Genomic DNA, 20,464 nt, shown 5'->3' with positions numbered 1-20,464 from the left:
TGTGGGAGCCCTTAGTCATCTGATTTTGGTAGTCGCTGATAGCTTATTGGTTGCGTGCGTATTGTATTGTATTAGCCAATGGGGTGAAGTTGTCAAGTTGAATAAGTCAAAGCGGATCTTGACGGGGTCCGCTAGTATTTACCTACAATGTAAATTAGTTAAGAATGTACAAAATTTTACACACGTGCGAAGATTACCAAAGAAACCGCTGATAAACATAGACTCGTTTGAGCTTAGGATCTTACAACACAATCTTCAGCTACGAAGGAACGGCCACAGAGAGAAAGAAGAGTACTTAGTAAAGCAGATTAAAAATCTCTTCTAAATTTTCAGGGTAAGCAGATATCGTATTTCCTATCATTAACACAATAACAACCTCATTTTTAAACATGACCAATACTTAAACCAGTCTATGATTAAAACAGAGTCATGATAGTTCAAAATCTAAAACGTCCAATATTTTCCTTTCCAACTAAGCGAAAAGCCAGCGCTTCCGAAGCCACGTTTCATCTAATTACGCGCTGTAGACCTGTTAATGCATTTACAGACCCGTAGAATTGGAAAAGTACACGTAAAATGAAGTCTGGAGAGAAATCAATAACCATCGGACCAAGTATGACCCTCTCATTTACGCGTGTGAATAAAAAGGAATGGGGATGATGATGGTTTGAATATATTGATTTTTAAGATATATTCGGGTAAATAAGGACAATAATAATCAAAGAATACATGAAAAACCACATCAATATCAATCTGTCTGGATGTTAACAAAATAAATAATATTATAAAACCTTAAAATCCATTAAAATCCCGAAATTTGCGAAAACTGATGATATTGATGATATGAATGTTTGTTACTCTTTCACGCCTAGACTACTGAACCGAATTAGCTGAAATTTGGTATTGAGATAATATATAATAGTCTGGATTAACACATAGGCTACTTTTATCACGCAAAAATCCATGGTTACCGAGGGATTTGTGAAAAACTAAGTTCCACGCGGACGAAGTCGCGGGCGTCCTCTAGTTTTTATATAATACATATAAAATATGTATTTATTGTATAAAAACACCCTGACATCACACAAATATTTTCCAGTTGCAGGAATCGAACCCACGGCCGTGCAAAAGCTTCACCATGCATGAATTCTGAAAAGTATAGACTGTCGTCATCCACGCTCGATGTGACCTTATGTCAAGTAGTAATCAACGTCGAGCCCGTTCGCCTGAGCCACTAATAACCAATTACACCAGTTGACTCTTGACCACAATTAAACGATTCCATATTGTAATTACCTGTTGCAAGACTTTTTTAAAACACCTAGATATACATCAAGCAAAGAATTTCTACTATAGATATGTTACGTGCCTAGAAAAACACCGCAAAAAGTGATCTGAATTCAGCTACACCACTGAGCGCACACATGCACAATTTTGGGCTTACTTACATTATACTTATATTTATGTAAATATAGTTTAAACTCTTCTTGAACACACATCTTGACAATGTAGGCTTATATTTAGGTATTAGCGGACTTCGTCCTCCCTTAGACCTCTTTAATCCAGCCCTTACAGTAGTATCGCTTTTAAAAATTAAGTAACTTCTCCCGTTTTCCCAACATTTCCCTTCACTGCTCTGCTCCTATTTATCGTAGCATGATGAAAAGTATACTATAACCTGTCCAGGAGTATAAAGAATAATTGTACCAAATTTCGTTAAATTACTTCGAGTAGTTTTTGTTTTTATAACGAACATACAGACAGATAGACAGACAAAAATTTTACTGCTTGCAATAAAATATATTTCTTGTACAGAATTGACCTCTCTACAGATTTATTATAAGTATAGATTATACTTTGTTTACAATGCCACTAAATGAAATTAAGACAATTAGCCACTTTAGTCTGACTCAACTTCGACATGCTAGTGACACATCCAATAGTATAAAATCTTTTATCTTAAGTATATCTTAGTAACTAGTACTAGATGTGAACTGGTAGAATGCTCCGCATAACTTAACCCGCATTTTTATCTATTTCTAAGTATCATACATATTACAGCCTCGTTGGTACAGTGGTTATGTTAGTGGTTCGAATCATGGGGTCATAGGTTCGAACCCTGAGTCAGGCAATAAAATATTGAGCTTGACTTTTTCAGAAATTCAGAAATAGGAGCCCGGAGTCAGAAACTTAATAACGTGCATTGGAAAGCGCGTAAACCCTTCGTTATTATCATTAACGTTTCCTCCGTGGGGCAGTAATATACGCGGTGGATTAACAAGACGGAGGTCCTGGGTTCGATCCCCAGCTGGGCCGATTGAACTTTCCTTAATTAGTCCAGGCCTGCCTGGTGGGAGGCTTCAGCCGTGCTTAGTTACTACCCTACCGGCAAAAACGTACTGCCAAGCGATTTAGCGTTCCGATACGATGTCGTGTAGAAACCGGAAGGGTGTGGATTTTCATCCTTCTCCTAACAAGTTAGCCCGCTTCCGTCTTAGATTGCATTATCACTTACACTCAAGTAAGATAGAGTTAAGAGCTAAGTTGTAAACGATAAAATAAAAGTCTGTCGTTGATCGTCGTAGAGTCAAATATCGTATCAATAATCGAACCCACCAACCCGCATTAAGGCAGCAGTGTGGATCTAAGCTACAAATCCTCACCTTGGAAAAAAATATAGTTGAAAGTCTAACTATGAAAATGAGAATCAAGTTTTCTTTTCTATACTTCATTGTTTAATAGTTTTCGTAATTTTCACAATCATGGGAAACCGCTGCAGTTTCTTATAGTGACAATACTTACTATACTACACGGCGTGTAATTAATTTTATCCCACTCGTGTATTCAGTAGCAGAGTGGTATAAAAAAGTAATCTGTTAAAAGCAGCATTATTTATTCAAATTGTGAATTCTAAATTTCAACAGTACATTGTGACCCGTGGAGCTCCGCACTGACGGTATGTCATGACCAACGATTTCATACTAGTAGACATGTTACGTTTACGAAAAGTGATCCGAGTATAGCTACGCCACTAAGCTCACTCATGCAGAATATTGTGTTTACTTACGTTATATATCTATGCATTATGGTGGTCGGTGAAGGAAAACAATCGGTGAAGGAAAACATCGTGAGGAAACCTGCATACCAGAGAATTGTCTTCATTCTCTGCGTGTGTGAAGTCTGCCAATCCGCATTGGGCCAGCGTGGTGGACTATTGGCCTAACCCCTCTCATTCTGAGAGGAGACTCGAGCTCAGCAGTGAGCCGAATATGGGTTGATGACGAGATATCTATGCATACATATACAGTTTCTATCAATGACATCTATCTATCTATACTTATAATAAATATGTAGAAAAGTGAATTCTGTGTGTGTATAATATATATATATACAAAATAACTGTCAGGGGGTGATTAGTGGTCGATTCTGATGCCAAAAATGCAATCAGTAAAATTTTTGTCTGTATGTTCGATATAGAAACAAAAACTACTTAACGGATTTTAACGAAACTTGGTGCAATTATTCGTCATACTCCTGGGCAGGTTTATAGTATACTTTTCATCACGCTACGATTAATAGGAGCAGAGCAGTGAAGGGAAATGTTGGGAAAACGGAAGAAGTTACTCCATTTTTACAGTGCTACTACTAAGGGATTAATGAGGTCTAAGGGCGGACGAAGTCGCGAGCGTCCGCTAGTTTTATAATAATAAACATCTGACACACAACTCGGCATTGACAATATTTAGGTATTATTTGTTTAAATATCGTTCGTTGCTTACTATATGACTAAATGAAATTAAGACAATTAGGCACTATAGTTCGCCTCAGTTTCGCGCGCTCCTGACATATCTAATATAAAAATAGTATAAAATCTTTGGTCATGACATTAATAGCATCAACGCATACTGTGCTCGAAACCTTTATCATTGCGAACCTTTTGCATCATTCACAAGATCCGGGAACGCTTTTCCGAATACGGTCACAGAAACGAGACTAATAGAAAAGTAGCTGCATAATCATCGGTCACTACGGTCGAGTGTCGAGTGTTGAGGCTTGAGGAACAAAACAAACCAGTCTCAATAGGTACATTACCGATAACCTGAGCCTACAATAGGGTTGTCAACCGTATTATAATTTGATGTAATATTGTACTATATTTCGAGTCGTCGTACAATATACTGTTGAAGAAATATTTAGTACGCGATATATATTTTCTATACTTTCAACACCGAAATTTGACAAACAAAAGTTTTTATTATAAAACTTTATGAACATTAGTATTGACAGATACAACAGCGTCTAGCCTACCCGAACTTGTCTATCTTACTGAGTTCCAAATATTAATAAAAAATAAACAAATATAAATATAAATAAATAAAATATAATATTAATATAAATGTAATATAAATAAACAAATTAGAATACAAATTGTTTTTGATTTTCAAAAAAATTAAATTAAGACATGAAAAAGCATATGACACTCTTATTTCAGACAAATAAATCTTGAAAAACGCAACAAGAATAGATATTGTTTTTTTTTTTTAAATAAATGTTGATTTTTTACTTATTCTATAAAATACTATATTTTTAACCTCCGACGCAAATAGAGCGGTGTTATAAGTTGGCATGTCTGTCTGTTTGTATGTCTGTCTGTCAATCTGTGGCACCATAGCTCCCAAACAGTTGAAGCGATTTCAATTTAGTTTTTTTTTTGTATCAAAGGTGAGTGTACCGATTTTCATCAAATAGGTCTACTATTTGATGAAAATCGGTAGAGCCGTTTAAAAGTTAAGGGAGTTACACACCAATTAGTGTGATACACGAGTGAGGTCTCAAATGAAAGCACACTGAAAGAGAATATTGACGACTTGAGAGACAGTGTAATTAATAATTTCATTATATTCCGGGGTTTCCAAAATTTTTAATTTTATGTTATATTTAAGAGTACTATATTTTTTATAGCTAAATCTAATAAATACAAAACTAGGCTAAACTTATTATAAAAATAAAATAAATGGAAATATCATTATAACTAAGTACAACTATAAAATTAAAATAAATTAAAATTAAAACTAATACCTAAAAATACTTATCAAAATTTGCCGTCCTTGGTAGGGTGAAATAAATATAAATACTATATTTTTCCGAAAAATGTTGGCAACCCTAGCCTACAACCGCTTGTTTTACTTCCAGTCACGCGCCAGACTCCGATGAAACGGCCGTAGTATCGCTGCGCGCGCGCAGGCGACTTTCGAAATCACATTTTCTAACGTTCAAGTGTCATGACTTTGTGAAATATCGGCACCTTTCGTAAATATCAATTTGTGTTAGTGAGATGTGATTGTCAAGTGTGCTTTAAATTTTTGTGGATTGCGTTTTCATATCTAAACGGTAAGCGATTGTTTTATTAGAGTTTATTTATTATTGACTACCTACTTACTTTATTAAAAACACTGACTGCGCGCGGTTTTACCCGCGTGGTTCCCGTTCCCGTAGGAATACGGGGATAATATATATCTTATATCATCCTTGATAAATTTCCTATCTAACAGTGAAATAATTTTTCAAATCGGATCAGAAGTTCCTGAGATTAGCGCGTTCAACCATACAAACAAACTCTTCAGCTTTATAATATTAGTATAGATTTGAAATTATGACTATTGTTACTCATATAAGTTTTGCTTGAAAATTTGGAATTAATTTTAAAGAAATTGTACCTACAATTTCTTTAAAATTAATTTCAAATTTTATCTTTTTCTACCTACCATACGTTTTGAAATTTTCTTTTGATTTAATATACCTAGCAGATAAATTTTTTCTGGTGATGTAAGTATATTCTGTATTTAGCAAATTATATTATTTATATATTTATTATTAACTATTAATTAAAAAAAAACAAAAGCTTAAGTCATTGCATTGGTAAGTACCTTACTATTAAATATTATATGTAGTTAAAAGAACGATAACAAAAATATGTAATGGCGTAATTTAGTTATCGCACGTTTTAACATCGAAACGATTTTCTTATATAATTTTGTTACTACAACTCATTTATATTTTATGCAATTTAAGAAGATTACGTTCTTGGTCTACATTCCATGATGTAACATAGTGGCATTGCAAGGACACATGTGTTACTAAACAATACTTATACCTGATGTGTCGTCATGCCATGGCCTTAGCGATTTCCTTCACACACTAAAAGAAAAGTCACAACTCAGTATTACTGTATAATTTGTTATTAAACAACTTGACCGTTATTTTAAGCCTAATAACAAATGAGAGAGACACCCGTGTTTCTGTCCCTTTCTTTCTCTGTTTCTACCTTCTATTGCCTTCTCTTTCACACATTCCACCACCACCAGCAGAGGTCGCCTTGTCTTTAGTAGGCGCTTTTTGAATCATTGACGTCGTTGTTTCCGTCCCGTCAACACAGTCCTAAGGACTGGTAGCTAATTGTACAAGTGACAAGACCTGTGAGTGTTTTAAATATTATAACGAATACTTAATTTTGCTAAAACTTTGTTAAAAGTGTTTGCGTCTACCATTATTAAGGTATGTAAAAATGATTTGAGGTGTACAAGTGTTAGTACAAGTGCTATGGTATGTAAAGTTATTTTTTCTATTACTCACCATAAAGTTCATATTTTTTATGCATGATATACTTAGATGAAAGTATTATTTCATTAAATATCTTCTTCAGAATATTTGATTCGATTATGAATCAAATTGCAATATTGTTAACGGCGATGCCGTTCGAAAGTAATTTATTTTTGTTTTTATATTTCTACCTTCTTTGATCGACTTAGAAAGTTTATATTTTTAGATTGATGGTTTTGAACGTATGTTCGACCTACCGTTATAATTTTATTGTTCTTTCTACGGAAAATTATTAATTTAACCTGTTGGTTTTTGTACAAATTACTATAACGTTAACAAATATTATAATACATTTTAAGGTAGGTACCTACAGCTACTAAGTCGTATGGGAAAATCTAGAGAATACCAAAGGTATTTTGGAATCACGTTGTTCTAATACAAATAAAGTGCCTTCTCGAAAGTCAAAACTGAGCAGTTCCAGTTCAAATTGGGGCCAATAAACACTATTGCTCCGCTACTAGTGAACATATTAGTGATCATTCTAGTGAACATGAACCGAAAACTACTGTAAATCCTAATGTTCTAAAATACTCTTACAATTTTCTGAAAGAAGATTTGCAAATTGACGATATTAATCAGCGTAACGTCCGCTATTCTTGTGTATAGAATTTTTTCAGTTCAGGATTTACTGATTTGGAGGCAAACAAAGAGGTAAAGCGGTATGACACCTCACACTCTGGGCAATGCAGAGTAAGCATTTTGTAGCCTTAAACTTTATTTTGAATAAACAATTGGAATTGGATCTACGAAGATTTTTGACGTGAGTCAAAGACAATTTAAAAACTATTGATATCAAATGATGCTCTTTAGCTGGTCTGCGGCCACAGAGCGGAACTGAATGAACTCGGAATATAGTCTATTTTATATTTTATTAAGCACTAGCTTCACACTAATAGTCTTCGTAATGGGATACCACCATCATGCCAAAACTTATTCGATTCTGAAAAAATTACAGTCACTCTTGAAAAAGCGGGGGGGGGGAGTAAGAAAAGCCCACGTGAAATGGATCGTGTTTCTGCACCGCAGACCGATCAATATTTATCTTTTTCTTCCTAAAAGAAATGTTACTGTTCACGGACCTTCAAAAACGTGACAGCCATATGCTGAGTCAAAAACCTGATGTGACGCAATCGCATGTTCCAAGACCCAATTCGAGAAAGGAATTCGGCGGCAAACCTTACCATGAGATGCTTACGGCAATACGCACTGCGCTCTCCCTCATCCCACCGGGATAGGAGAGGTAAAACTAGTGGATATTGACTCACCGAGTCGATTCCGTACCGGTCAGCTGATCCTGAATCTTGACCGATGAAAACAAATAGGTGTACCAGATCACATATTAACGGGATCGCATACCTTTTCTGATATAGCAACTTCTTCATCTACTCAATATTTACAAAAGCATACAAGCTACGCCTCTTGGAATTTAAGCTATCGTAAGTGGTATTCATATTGATTTATGATGAAACACGGCTGAAACTTGCGGCCCTATTCAATCTGTTTGTATCGTGCCGCGTTGCAAGAACCAGCTCATGAGCCCCCGTATGGCTTCGAAACTAGTCAGGTATACTACGACGTAGTATGACGTGAGTTTTAGCCGTGTTACATAATAAATTTATAAGCTACGTCTCCTTCAAGAAAGATGAGCAAAGCTATAGAAAAGATGAAGTTGGAAGGGGTTTTGACGACGGTTCCGCCGTCTCAAAGCTGATTATCACCGATGTACTTTGTGCCAAAAGAAAACATAAGTTTTAGACCCATACACAATCTGGAAGCCTGAAATTGAAACATCTATGCTTCTTAATTCTGACTAATCAGTAAGCAGAAAATACCCCAATTCATACGACGTATGATTGGATATTCAAAATACACTTAAAACAAGGCGTAATTTCTTTCACGTGCCAATAGACGGTTTTTACGGTTTCTGTACCAGCAACAACAACTACTGCAAATGAACTGCTACCTACCTACTGCAAATGAACTGCTGACTATTCGGGCTTAGTTCGGTGTCGAAATTTTTCACGTCGGTGACAAATTGAATTGAAAATGTCCAACGTAATCACATAGGCTTATGAGTGCTTGTTTATTTAGACGATTATCTGATCGTCAACCAACGTCACCAAGTTCTAGAGAGTCATGCTATGCTCACAGTAAACATACTAAAACATCTGGACTGGAAAACTAATTATACAAAACCCATTCCACAATGCAGTCAGATACTGGAGTACCTAGATTATGGAGTTCCCGGCTAAACCATAAAGATATGCACGAAAATAGAAGGAATGGTAGCCAGATTATAGACAAGACGAAAATCGTTCTAAAGGATCTACAAAGCTTAGCGGGAATGTTGAACTTTGCAAATTTTATCATTCCTCGCAAGAGGTTAAATTTACGCCAGATTCATCGAATCTGAATCAACCATACAACAAGGAAAATCGTACTATCACCCCAACCAGTTCTAACGGAACTGCAATGAGGGCTTGTACATCACAAGGATCCATCATCAATCCAATTGCCTCCTCCTACCCATTATAATATGGTTACCGAGGCGTCATATCTTACGTGGGGCGCACATGTAGACAAATTACGTCTGTTGAGAAATGACAAATTACATTGGGCTAAGTTGAAAAGTAATCTTCATTGTAGTCAAAAGGAATTGCTTGCAGTAGGTACTAAAAGTTTTACAAATGCAAGGTCTGAGCCCGACTTTTGTAGTTTGGCAACCAAACTGCGGTATCATATTTACGGAACGAAGGACGAACGAGTTCCCAGATACTGCTGAACCTTACTACCTTCCGGATCTGCTGAAATTACACAAAATACATCTTACAGTTCATCATATATTCGTACCAAGAGTTTACAACGAGGAAGCAGATCACTTGTCTCGCCTGAGTGGAATTCCAAAATGGCACTCGCTTCCTCAAGCAGCCATTCTAATTTTTCCAAATGGGGGACCTGAGCATTCCCAAGTACTGTTTGCGTCTCGGAACGCTTGTGTAATTCCCAGTTATCGCTCTCTGGACTATCACGCAGTAGCCAATGACGTGTTTCCACTTCAATTTCTAATGCCCAAGGTTCTGTCGCACCTAAACATGTGCGGAGGCATATTTTAATAATAGCCCCGAGCTAATCAATAGTATATTAGAGGCCAGAACTGAAGAACAGATCTGTGGTATCTTCCTGGACCTACAGGACCTTCAAATCTACTTTAAGCTCCCGATAGACACGTCAACCGAGCGACATTCATAAATGTGTCGAAGATTCTGGAAATCTGGAATTGTGGGTGTGAATTGAATATTAGTTATAATATATTAACGGTCCATTTGATGTTGGTCCTCACTGGAGTCACTTCAGCCAACCGAGCTCACTCAAGAAGCTTAGCAGGCCACCTGGGCGGCGCAGAACGCTTAATGAAGTATTGCTGGGGAGCCAATGTGTGCTGCTCGTTGTTCATATATACCTAAGCATAGTATCGGTGTTTCTTCTAGAACCGGAAGGTGTTTATTTAGTGAGCAGTGCCCTGTCATTAGCTCCGTGACTGTAACTTTACTACGGTTAAGTTTAAGTTGTTTTATCGTCAAACGATTAACAAACTATATTCGGCTCACTGTTGAGCACGAGTCTCCTCTCAGCACCTAGAACCGGAAGGTGTTTATTTAGTGAGCAGTGCCATGTAACTAGCTCCGTGACTATTGCAACTTTACTACGGTTAAGTTTAAGTTGTTTTATCGTCACACGATTAACAACCTATATTCGGCTCACTGTTGAGCACGAGTTTCCTCTCAGAATTAGAGGGATTAAGCTATAAAGACGCATAACTGAACGGTTAGAGGTACATGCCTATACCAGATTCGAACCATTAGCCGTCCAAATCGAAGACAGAGCTCATGCAGGCATATCACGGCATACTAACCTATGAATCAGCAATTTCTAGTCTATACGATCCGCAATTATTTGACCACCCTTAGTGGCCACCTTTTAGTAAAGCGTATGTTGAATTACATTTCAATAGCAAATCCTAAGATTTCTAAAGCACCAATTTGGGACGTTGATCCCCTTGTCAAGCACATGTCAAGATAATATAATTATATTGCATCTATTTTGCTACTATGTTCCGGACGTCGTGTACATGACTGTACTCTGCCAAAAGTAAATGAAAACTGCTGTAACATAACACCCAATCACTTAACCTTATGACCTCTTTTTGGGGTCAAGAACAGATTCACCCGATGTTCGGCAGTCTGACTGGTAAGCTTGCTTAGATAGAAGGAAACTAGAAATTTGCTAGAGCGTGTTCATAAGCATATGTGGTCCGGCGTAAGCCGCTTCTCGAATTGTCAAAGCGATTTGATTAAGAATATGTTAAAGGAGTCAGGAGTAATGCTTCACCTAGCAGTATTTAAGCTGCAGTTACAACTCCCTACTACACAAAATTAATTCTAGAAGCAACTCAATACTCGACTATTTACTCATTATTTTATTTAGCAAAACAACTAATCAAAGGTAGACTTACGTATCTACCCGTCAGTGACGGCTACACAGTTGATCCAGTCAATGGTTAAATGGTTAATTGATACTTTGATACTATGATGATATTACATTCCATTACCTCGAATTTGGTATTCAATAAGGTAATAATAATCTTTGGTAATAATAATCTTTGCGAATAAAATTACTTGCACAATCATGTACTGCTCTAAATTTATAGTTCAGTATTGGCTACTAATAAATATACATCTGTAAGTTGGTTTACAATATATCAGTGTGACAAAATCTTAATCACATTGACGTCATCACCACCACCAGGCGATAACAAACACGTCTCTCATTTGTTATTAGGCTTAAAATAACGGTCAAGTTGTTTAATGTGAACGTTTTACCTGAAAATAAAACGGATATTAAACATACTTACCTTATTTTAAGCCTAATAATTGAAACACTGCCTGGTGATTTCTATAAACAACGTAATGATTCAAAAAGCGCCTACTAAAGACAAGGCGACCTCTGCTGGTGGTGGTGGAATGTGTGAAAGAGAAGGCAATAGAAGGTAGAAACAGAGAAAGAAAGGGACAGAAACACGGGTGTCTCTCTCATTTGTTATTAGGCTTAAAATAAGGTAAGTATGTTTAATATCCGTTTTATTTTCAGGTAAAACGTTCACATTATAATGAAGAAATTCAAAATAGGGACTTACAGACAATCGAACTACGCGTACACAAAATTACGAAAAACCTTCGGGAGGCAGCCATTATTTCAAATAGTGCCTGCACATATAATAGATTCTATAAACTCCGATGTTGAACTACATAAAGAATATGTGCTTCGAAATCCCGTGCATCGTGAAATACAAGCAACGTTGCCACAATCTGAACATGACACCAACACTAAGCAAATAGTTATGCACGAACAAGGAATAAATCACACTGAAGGTGGTTGGCCTCGAGATGTTCATCTATATAATGAAGATCACCTCAATCGTCACCGACGTCGTGTACAACATGAAGATAATTACGTACATTCCATTTTAAACATGAGACCTCAAATAGAACACTTCATAGATCAGAACAATGCAATCGATATGTATCAAACCTATTTTGCCGATATGGAAGCTCGAGCACCAGTGGAAAAGTATAACGTTCAAATTGCAAATGTATTTAGAGACCCATTTTGTCGACCTGTGTCAAGCATTGCCTGGACAGATGAAAAAAGGGCGAAATTAGTCGCGTCATATTGCCACAAAAATTTTCAAGAATCCGAAACAAATGAAAAAAACGTTTGTTACGTTTGGGATATTAATAAGCAAACTTCTCCGGTACAGGAGTTTAGTCCCACTCATGGATGTTGGCAAGTGGTTTGTGCTCCACTGGAATCTGATATTTTGATTACTGGGCTTGTAAACGGAACCATTAACGTGTTTGATATCCGTGCAAGTTCTAACCCTGTAAGTAGCAGTTCTATTTACAACTCACATTTTGCGCCAATCACAGCTCTACGTTATACTCATTTAAGAACTAACACAGAATTTTTCACCGGGTCGCCAGATGGGCAGTGCCTCTGGTGGGATAAAAGAAATCTTTCTAAGCCAATCGATCGTTTGCTAATGTCTGTCAAATTAGAAGGAAATGAAGCACCAAGTTTTACTAATTCAGAAGGTGTAAGCAGCCTTGAGTTTGATCGTGGCTTGCCGACGAAATTTTTGTGTGGCACCGAATCGGGGTTAATTATTAACGCCAACCGTATGGGCAGGAGTCATTCTGAGGTCTTGACGTCTTATTGGAATGCACATACAGGATTAGTGAGAGCGGTACAGCGAAGCCCGTGTACTTTGAGAATGTTTATCTCATGTGGAGATTACAGGGTTCGCATTTGGAGTGAAGAAGTACGCACGGCACCTATCATAGTAACGAATCCATATCGTTCCGAAGTCACTGATGTATGCTGGGCACCTTTACGATACACAAGTTACATGGCAGTAACAGAGGACGGTGTATTTCATTATTGGGATCTCATCCGAAAATACCACCAACCTACTGCGAAGCTCCGCGTATCTAGACATGGACTTAATAAACTAATGCCTCATCCAAAAGGCCAATCAATTGGTGTTGGCGATAATGTAGGGTCTTTATTTTTGTTACATTTATCTGAAAATATGATATCATCCGGTCCTAATGATAAACAGCTGATGCATCAGATTTACAATCGTGAAACAAAACGGGAACATAACGTTGATACACGATTTAAGGAGCAGCGATTGAAAATGCGGGTTGAAACAGAACCAACGGCTGAGATTAATGAAGACGAAGAAAATAATAGTATTGACGATCTCGAACAATTAACTAAAGAATATCTTAACACTGTTCAAGAAGAGATGGGTGAAATAGGCGGAATATTGAATGGCAGGTTTTCATTAATTTAAATATGATGATCCAACACGTATTATGTATTTGATTATACTTAAAGCTTGAAAAAAATATTTTAAACTTTTATTTCTGTACTAGCGGACGCCCGCGTCTTCGTCCACCCTTAGACCTCTTTATACCAGCCCTTACAGCGCTGTAAAAATGGAGTAACTTCTCTCGTTTTACCAACATTTTCCTTCACTGCTCTGCTCCTATTGATCGTAGCGTGATGAAAAGTATACTATAACCTGCCCAGGAGTATGAAGAACAATTGTACCAAGTTTCATTAAAATCCGTCGAGAAGTTTTTGTTTCTATAACAAACATATAGACAGACACAAAGACACAAAAATTTTACTGATTGCATTTTTGGTATTAGTATCAATCACTTATCACCCCCTGATAGTTATTTTGGAAATAGATTTCATGTACAGAATTGACCTTTTACAGATTTATTATAAGTATAGATTATAAGTGATTTTACAAAAATTAAAGTTGTAAAACGTGATTAAGTTACATGTATTTATAGCATAAATCAGTTAGCCCGCATGTGCTCATAATAGTTCTCGGAATACATCCGGCGTATTGACGGAGGGTCACGAACACGATCCACTTCGAAAAATATGACGATGTATCGAGGGCGATGTAATTAATGAAAATCTACTTTAGAATAGACATTGAAGTAAGTAAATACCTTGAAGTAAGTACCTATAACTACAAGTGAGCCGTGATAGCCCAGTGGATATGACCTCTGCCTCCTAGGGTGTGAGTTCGTATCAGGTCTGGGGCATGCACCTCCAACTTTTCAGTTCAGTGTATTTTAAGAAATTAAGAGGAAACCTGCAAACCAGAGAATTTTCTTAATTCTCTGCGTGTGTGAAGTCTGCCAATCCGCAATGGGCCATCGTCGTGGACTAAGGCCTCACCCCTCTCATTCTGAGAGGAGACTCGAGCTCAGCAGAGAGCCTAATATGGGTTGATAACAAAGTACCTAGAAAAACAATTCATTAGCTGAAATGATTATAATGAATTCAGTTAAAGCAAAGTCCTAAGATAAGAATAGGTCCCGCGGGAACCATGGATTGTTTCAGACTGATAAGCAGCCTATTTTGCTCAATAACCTCCTCTATCTACGAGTGAAAGTCCTATGTACATCGGTTCAGCTGTTTCAAACAGACAACATTATTATCTTGTAAATAACTATAATATAAACACTTGGGAAAAGGTAGTTTTATAACTACAAACAGATATTTGTTAATAACAAATAGATACCTTCTACAATTTTATTTATTGATTCACTTAAAATAACATTTTGAAAATTGCAATCATAATTAAGCTTAGGTTTTAGTGGCTTAAAGTATAAAAAGAGTAGGTTTAAATGTGCTTTTGAAACGTTAAATTTCGTCGCAGACGGTCCAATAAACTTTACGCCATTCTTACAGGTTAGCAACTATGTATTGTATTTTGAAACGTTTTAAAATATTCAACTCGAAGCTTATTTTTTAATGTGACACATACTAATACTAGCTGAATCCGCGCGGTTTCACCCGCGTGGCTCCCATTCCCGTAGTAATGTGGGGATAATATATAGCCTATAGCCTTCCTTGATAAGTGGGCTATCTAACACTGAAAGAATTTTAGAAATCGGACCAGTAGTTAATGAGATTAGCGCGTTCAATCAATCAAACAAACAAACTCTTCAGCTTTATAATATTAGTATAGATTATTAAGGGAAAGAGATTTATTAATAAGATTAAGGGAAAGAGGTAATATGTGTTTTAAAAATAACCTTCGTTGTTTAATAAGCGATTAAATAAACTTAATTATTATGCACATATGTCCGCCTCAGTTTTGATGCGCTAGTGCCTCTCTAGTATATCTATATATAAATATTATTGTTTTATAACGAATTTTGTCACATTATTCTTCAACTAAGTGAAATGCTTGTACTACGAAACAATGGTCTTTATATATGATGATAAATAAAATATCTTAATATCCCGGATGAGCAAGGCTATATATGAATTTTGAAGCTATATATGCTTGAGTTGTAACAAAAATAATATAGTACTAATAAGCTCCATTATTCTTAGAATTAAGTGAATGTTAAGTGTACTATTAACAAATAGATACCTTCTACAATTTTATTTATTGATTCACTTAAAATAACATTTTGAAAATTGCAATCATAATTAAGCTTAGGTTTTAGTGGCTTAAAGTATAAAAAGAGTAAGTTTCAATATGCTTTTGAAATGTTAAATTTCGTCGCAGACGGTCCAATAAACTTTACGCCATTCTTACAGGTTAACAACTATTGTATTTTAAAACGTTTTAAAATATTCAACTCGAAATACCTAGTCTATAACTACAGCCTTTCTTGATGAATACTGTTTACCAGCAAAGAAGTTAGAAATGAAGGTAGAAAACGCATGTCACTTCAGAACTTATTTATTTTAAACTATGAATGGTTTGTATAAAAATATTTACATAAAATATTTTAAACATATCTAATTGTTCTAAGCTCATTTTATTTTCATTAATTTAAGAACAAGTTAATTATAATTATTATTAGGTGTGAAATGACTAGTGATTTATACCCTCATTTTTAATTTGTTTGTTGGTAAACAGTACTCATCAAGAATGGCTGTATATTTTACAAATTCTTAACAAAATTAAGAGTAATACCAAAAATTTATTCATGAGAAAAGACAATATTTTACATATGGCGTGCTAAGCCGTTGTTTACACTTGAGCGTGGCAGACACTTGAAAATTGAAAATGACTTGTGAGATTATACTGTGTCTAAAGCCGATTAGTTCCAATACAATAGTATTTTTAAAAACTAGGAGCTATTAAGTTAATAGTACACTTAACATTCACTAAATTTTAAGAATAATGGAGCTTATTAGTACTATATTATTTTTTTTACAACTCAAGCGTCTATAGCTTCAAAAGCCTTGCTCATTCGAGATATTAAGATATGTAGTTTATCGGAATTAGAAAGACCATTGTTTTGTACTACAAACATTTCATTTAGTTGAAAAAGAATGTGACATTGAAAAATTTGTTATAAAACAATGATAACTGGATTATAGGTATATAGATATACTAGAGATATGGCATTAGCGCATCAAAACTGAGGCGGACATTTGTGCATAATAATTAAGTTTATTTAATCGCTTATTAAACAACGAAGGTTATTTTTAAAACAAATATTACCTCTTTCCCTTAATCTTATTAATAAATCTCTTTCACTTAATAATCTATACTAATATTATAAAGCTAAAGAGTTTGTTTCTTTGTTTGATTGATTGAACGCGCTAATCTCATTAACTACTGGTCCGATTTGAAAAATTCTTTCAGTGTTAGATAGCCCACTTATCAAGGAAGGCTATAGACTATATTATCCCCATATTCCTACGGGAACGGGAGCCACGCGGCTGAAACCGCGCGGATTCCGCTAGTATTAGTATATCTGTCACATTGCAAAATAAGCTTGCTTGCTTTTTACTGATCAGAGATATTGGTACCAAATCTAAACCGTTAAATACGTAAACTATTAAAACTACGGAAGTGTTATAGGTGCATTATTAACCGTAGTTACTAACCCTAAAACACTGCACGTAAACAAACTTTGAAGCTATGTTTATTTTATCATCAGCAGCGAAAGCCCCAATATTTCTAAACACACAGCTTACACCGTGTTTCGTGTTGCACACGAAATTACATCACAGAAATATTTTGTTTGTGTTAGTGGAGTTAGAGCGATGCCCCATTAGTGTTGCGACGTCGCAGCTTCAACGCTGCGTCGTTTTTTCATAAATGTTAAACAAGCGGACAACTTCGTCCGCTTGTTTAGACCTCCTTAATCGGCCTTATCGGAAAATTAATTTTTAGCCGACATCTAACTGTAAACTCACTGCCATATTTCATATTTGTACGTCTAGCGATTTTTGAGATTTCGTGATGAGTGACCATTCGCTTTTATACATATACTAGCAGACGCCCGCGACTTCGTCCGCCCTTAGACCTCATTAATCCGGCCCTATCGCAAAATCCGTCTTAGCGGATTCCTACTATTTACCTATAAACTACCTCCTTGCCATCCATTAAGCGATTTTCGAGATTTCGTAATTAATGACTTTTCGCATTTATCAATGATATTACATACTGTTAGATGTGTTACTAGCACATGAAAAATGAGGCTCATCAACTCAATGTTAGTTGTGGTCAACAAGGAAAGATATTTAAATAAATATCGTCTACAATGTCGAGTTGTGTCTTCAGGAAGTGTAAAAACTATATAAACATAAATATATAATGGACTTAAAAACAAAATTGTGCATGTGTGTGCCACTTGGATCACTTGTTGCGGTGATTTTGTAGGGACGTAACCGATCTATAGTATAAAACTGTCATTGGCATTTATATATTGAGAATTAGATGACACGCCACATCAAAGCGTTGTACCGTCGCAGGCGACGTTTCAATGGACGACGAATAGTGCTCATTGTCATCTGTTTTGTATGCATTATTGAGACTGACACATACCCAGTTGGGCTCAAAAAACGGAGCGAAACAACTGAAACACTATGTCTGTTGTAACGACGACGCAATGCTTTAATGTGTCATGTAATTATATGTAGCGAACTTCATAAATGGGTATGATAAGAGAAGGCTGGAATATATTGTTCCAACAATCTTTAACGATTTTCCGGATGCGGTAAAGAATCTTCTAAAAGATACTAATATACTCACGAACGTACATAAGCGGAAACTAAAGAATTATTTTTTGGAACAGCCTGTGTAGCGTCGCAGCACCGGTTCACTCACACTTTTATTTAACTACCCTATAATGATTATTCTTGGTATTTATCCTCTTCTGTTTGTTAATTACTTTTGTTCCTAAATATTGTATTATGTAATAACCAGTGCACAGTAAAACCAACTGTGGTTTGTGTTGCACTATGGTTAGGCTTAATTTGAATGTGTTTTTGTTGAATAATAAATAAAAAAAAAATGTCATTTAAAATATATGAAAAACGACGCAACGTCGGCGCTGTGACGCCGCAACGTAGTAATGAGGCTCGCCCTTACTAGCACGGGTACAAGTGCGTCACGGGCCGCAGCCAACTTTCACCGGAGGCGCTGTACCAGTACTCGAAACGTGCGTCGGCTCGTGAGCCGAACTCATTTTCATCCGCTTTGAACCATTTAAATAACATTCGCACGTTTTCTTATTCACGTCAAAGATAGTATAAAAAACCAACTAAGTGCGAGTTGGTTTGGCCGGTTTTTTACACTATCTTTGACGTGAAGATATTATTTAGATGATTAGGAAAATCATCTAAATGAATTTTCTATCATTTAGATAATATAAATGACTAGCTGACGCCGCGCGGTTTCACCCGTGTGGTTCGCGTTCCCGTAGGAATATGGAGATAATATATAGCCTCGATAAATGGGCTATCTAACACTGAAAGAAATTTTCAAATCGGACCAGTAGATCCTGAGATTAGCACGTTCAATCAAACAAACAAACAAACTCTTCAGCTTTATAATATTAGTATAGATATAAAATTCATTTAGATTCCGTAAGGGGTTTCACTGCTGTTAAGCTATACTACGTATCCCTGAGTGTTATATCTACTAAATTTTAACCCCGTATTCGTTTAATTTAATTCCTAAAATTGATTCGTACACTATACATATACTTTATACGTGTATTTTTTGTACTTACATTTAAAACTTTTCGTGTATTTCGCGATTCTTTACTCTCTGTAGGTCCGTTTACCAATCGGCAAAGGCCTCCTCCAATCTCCTACCATTCTGATCTCTCTCTGGATACTCTTGTCTAAGTTTTTCCAGCAACTTGCCTGATATCATCTTCCCACTTTTCATTGCCTTCCTCGTGTTCCGTTTCCCTTCCCTTGAATACCACGGTGTAATTATTTTGCCCCACTTTTCCTTGATCATGTGATAAATATAAAAACAGTTTCGAGTTTATTTCATGTTGAAAATAATCATTCGGTAAGTTGTTGATATCGAGACGGATAATGTATTCAAAGTTCTATAATAATTTATAGATTTTGGCACCCACATAGATATCATTTCTTTTGTTGGCATAATCGATAACGACACACATAATAAAATTTGGCTCCCATTTTCACATTTATGTTTTGATGAGATTCATTCTACGGTAGATATCCATCTACTGTTTATTGTACCTAAATTATTGTATCCGATCTTAATAATATTTTGTACTAGCGGACGCCCGCGACTTCGTCCGCGTGGAAATCAATGGTAACTTTCAAGCCCTATTTTACCACTTTAGAGATTGAAATTTCAAAATTTTTAAATCCCATTATATTTCGTATTTTTTTTTATGATTTATGAACAAATTTTTAAAACTGTAACTGTAAAAATGAAGGACTTTCCATACAAACTTTCAACCCCTATATCACTCCCTTCTTAATTTATTTTCGCAATAAAAATTATCTTACAACCTTTTCCGTATTATGTATGGTCTAGTTTCAGCGTGATGCCCGAATATTTTGATTGACCTACTAAGAAAATAGTAATACATTTTTTATCACAATGAAAATTCGAAAAGCCTGTGTGATTAGGTACTTCTTCCAACTGATTTTTCTTAGGTAAAGCTTAGTTTCTCTAGATATACTTATACCTACACTATATCTGTGAAATCTTTAAAATATGTTGCTATAATTAGATGAGATAAATGCTAGCTAATTAGTCACAAAAGTAGCAATAAAAACGCATTTTCCGTTGGCAGTGAAAGTTACGTACATTGGAAAGCAATTAATTTACCCAGTAACGGTAACCTCATAGTTTGTCATCATTATAGATTGGTAGACCTCATATTATGTTAGATTTTGTATTTTTAAC

At 35.8% G+C, this 20,464-nt stretch overlaps 2 protein-coding genes across 2 annotated transcripts in view; both read left to right on the top strand.

Moving 5' to 3' along the window:
• The first annotated feature begins 5,202 nt into the window (after window positions 1-5,202).
• The window catches only part of LOC112048138 (uncharacterized), a 39,912-nt gene continuing 24,650 nt past the window's right edge, over window positions 5,203-20,464 (top strand). Inside the window, exon 1 of the mRNA XM_052884151.1 lies at window positions 5,203-5,391. The gene's annotated coding sequence lies outside the window, so the exon portion shown is untranslated. The remainder of the gene's footprint in view (window positions 5,392-20,464) is intronic.
• LOC112048137 (dynein intermediate chain 3, ciliary-like) lies at window positions 11,393-13,901 on the top strand. Its single transcript, XM_024085536.2, has one exon. The coding sequence runs from the start codon at window positions 11,828-11,830 to the stop codon at window positions 13,574-13,576; it is 1,749 nt and encodes a 582-aa protein (XP_023941304.1). The 5' UTR covers window positions 11,393-11,827; the 3' UTR covers window positions 13,577-13,901.

This window comes from Bicyclus anynana, chromosome 11, assembly GCF_947172395.1.
Source record: "Bicyclus anynana chromosome 11, ilBicAnyn1.1, whole genome shotgun sequence".
Taxonomy (NCBI): domain Eukaryota; kingdom Metazoa; phylum Arthropoda; class Insecta; order Lepidoptera; family Nymphalidae; genus Bicyclus; species Bicyclus anynana.
This window is presented reverse-complemented; position numbering and strand designations above follow the sequence as displayed.

Bases quoted from the DNA above. Each gene is read 5' to 3' on its own strand.
- LOC112048137 (XM_024085536.2), top strand. From the start codon at position 11,828: ATGAAGAAATTCAAAATAGGGACTTACAGACAATCGAACTACGCGTAC.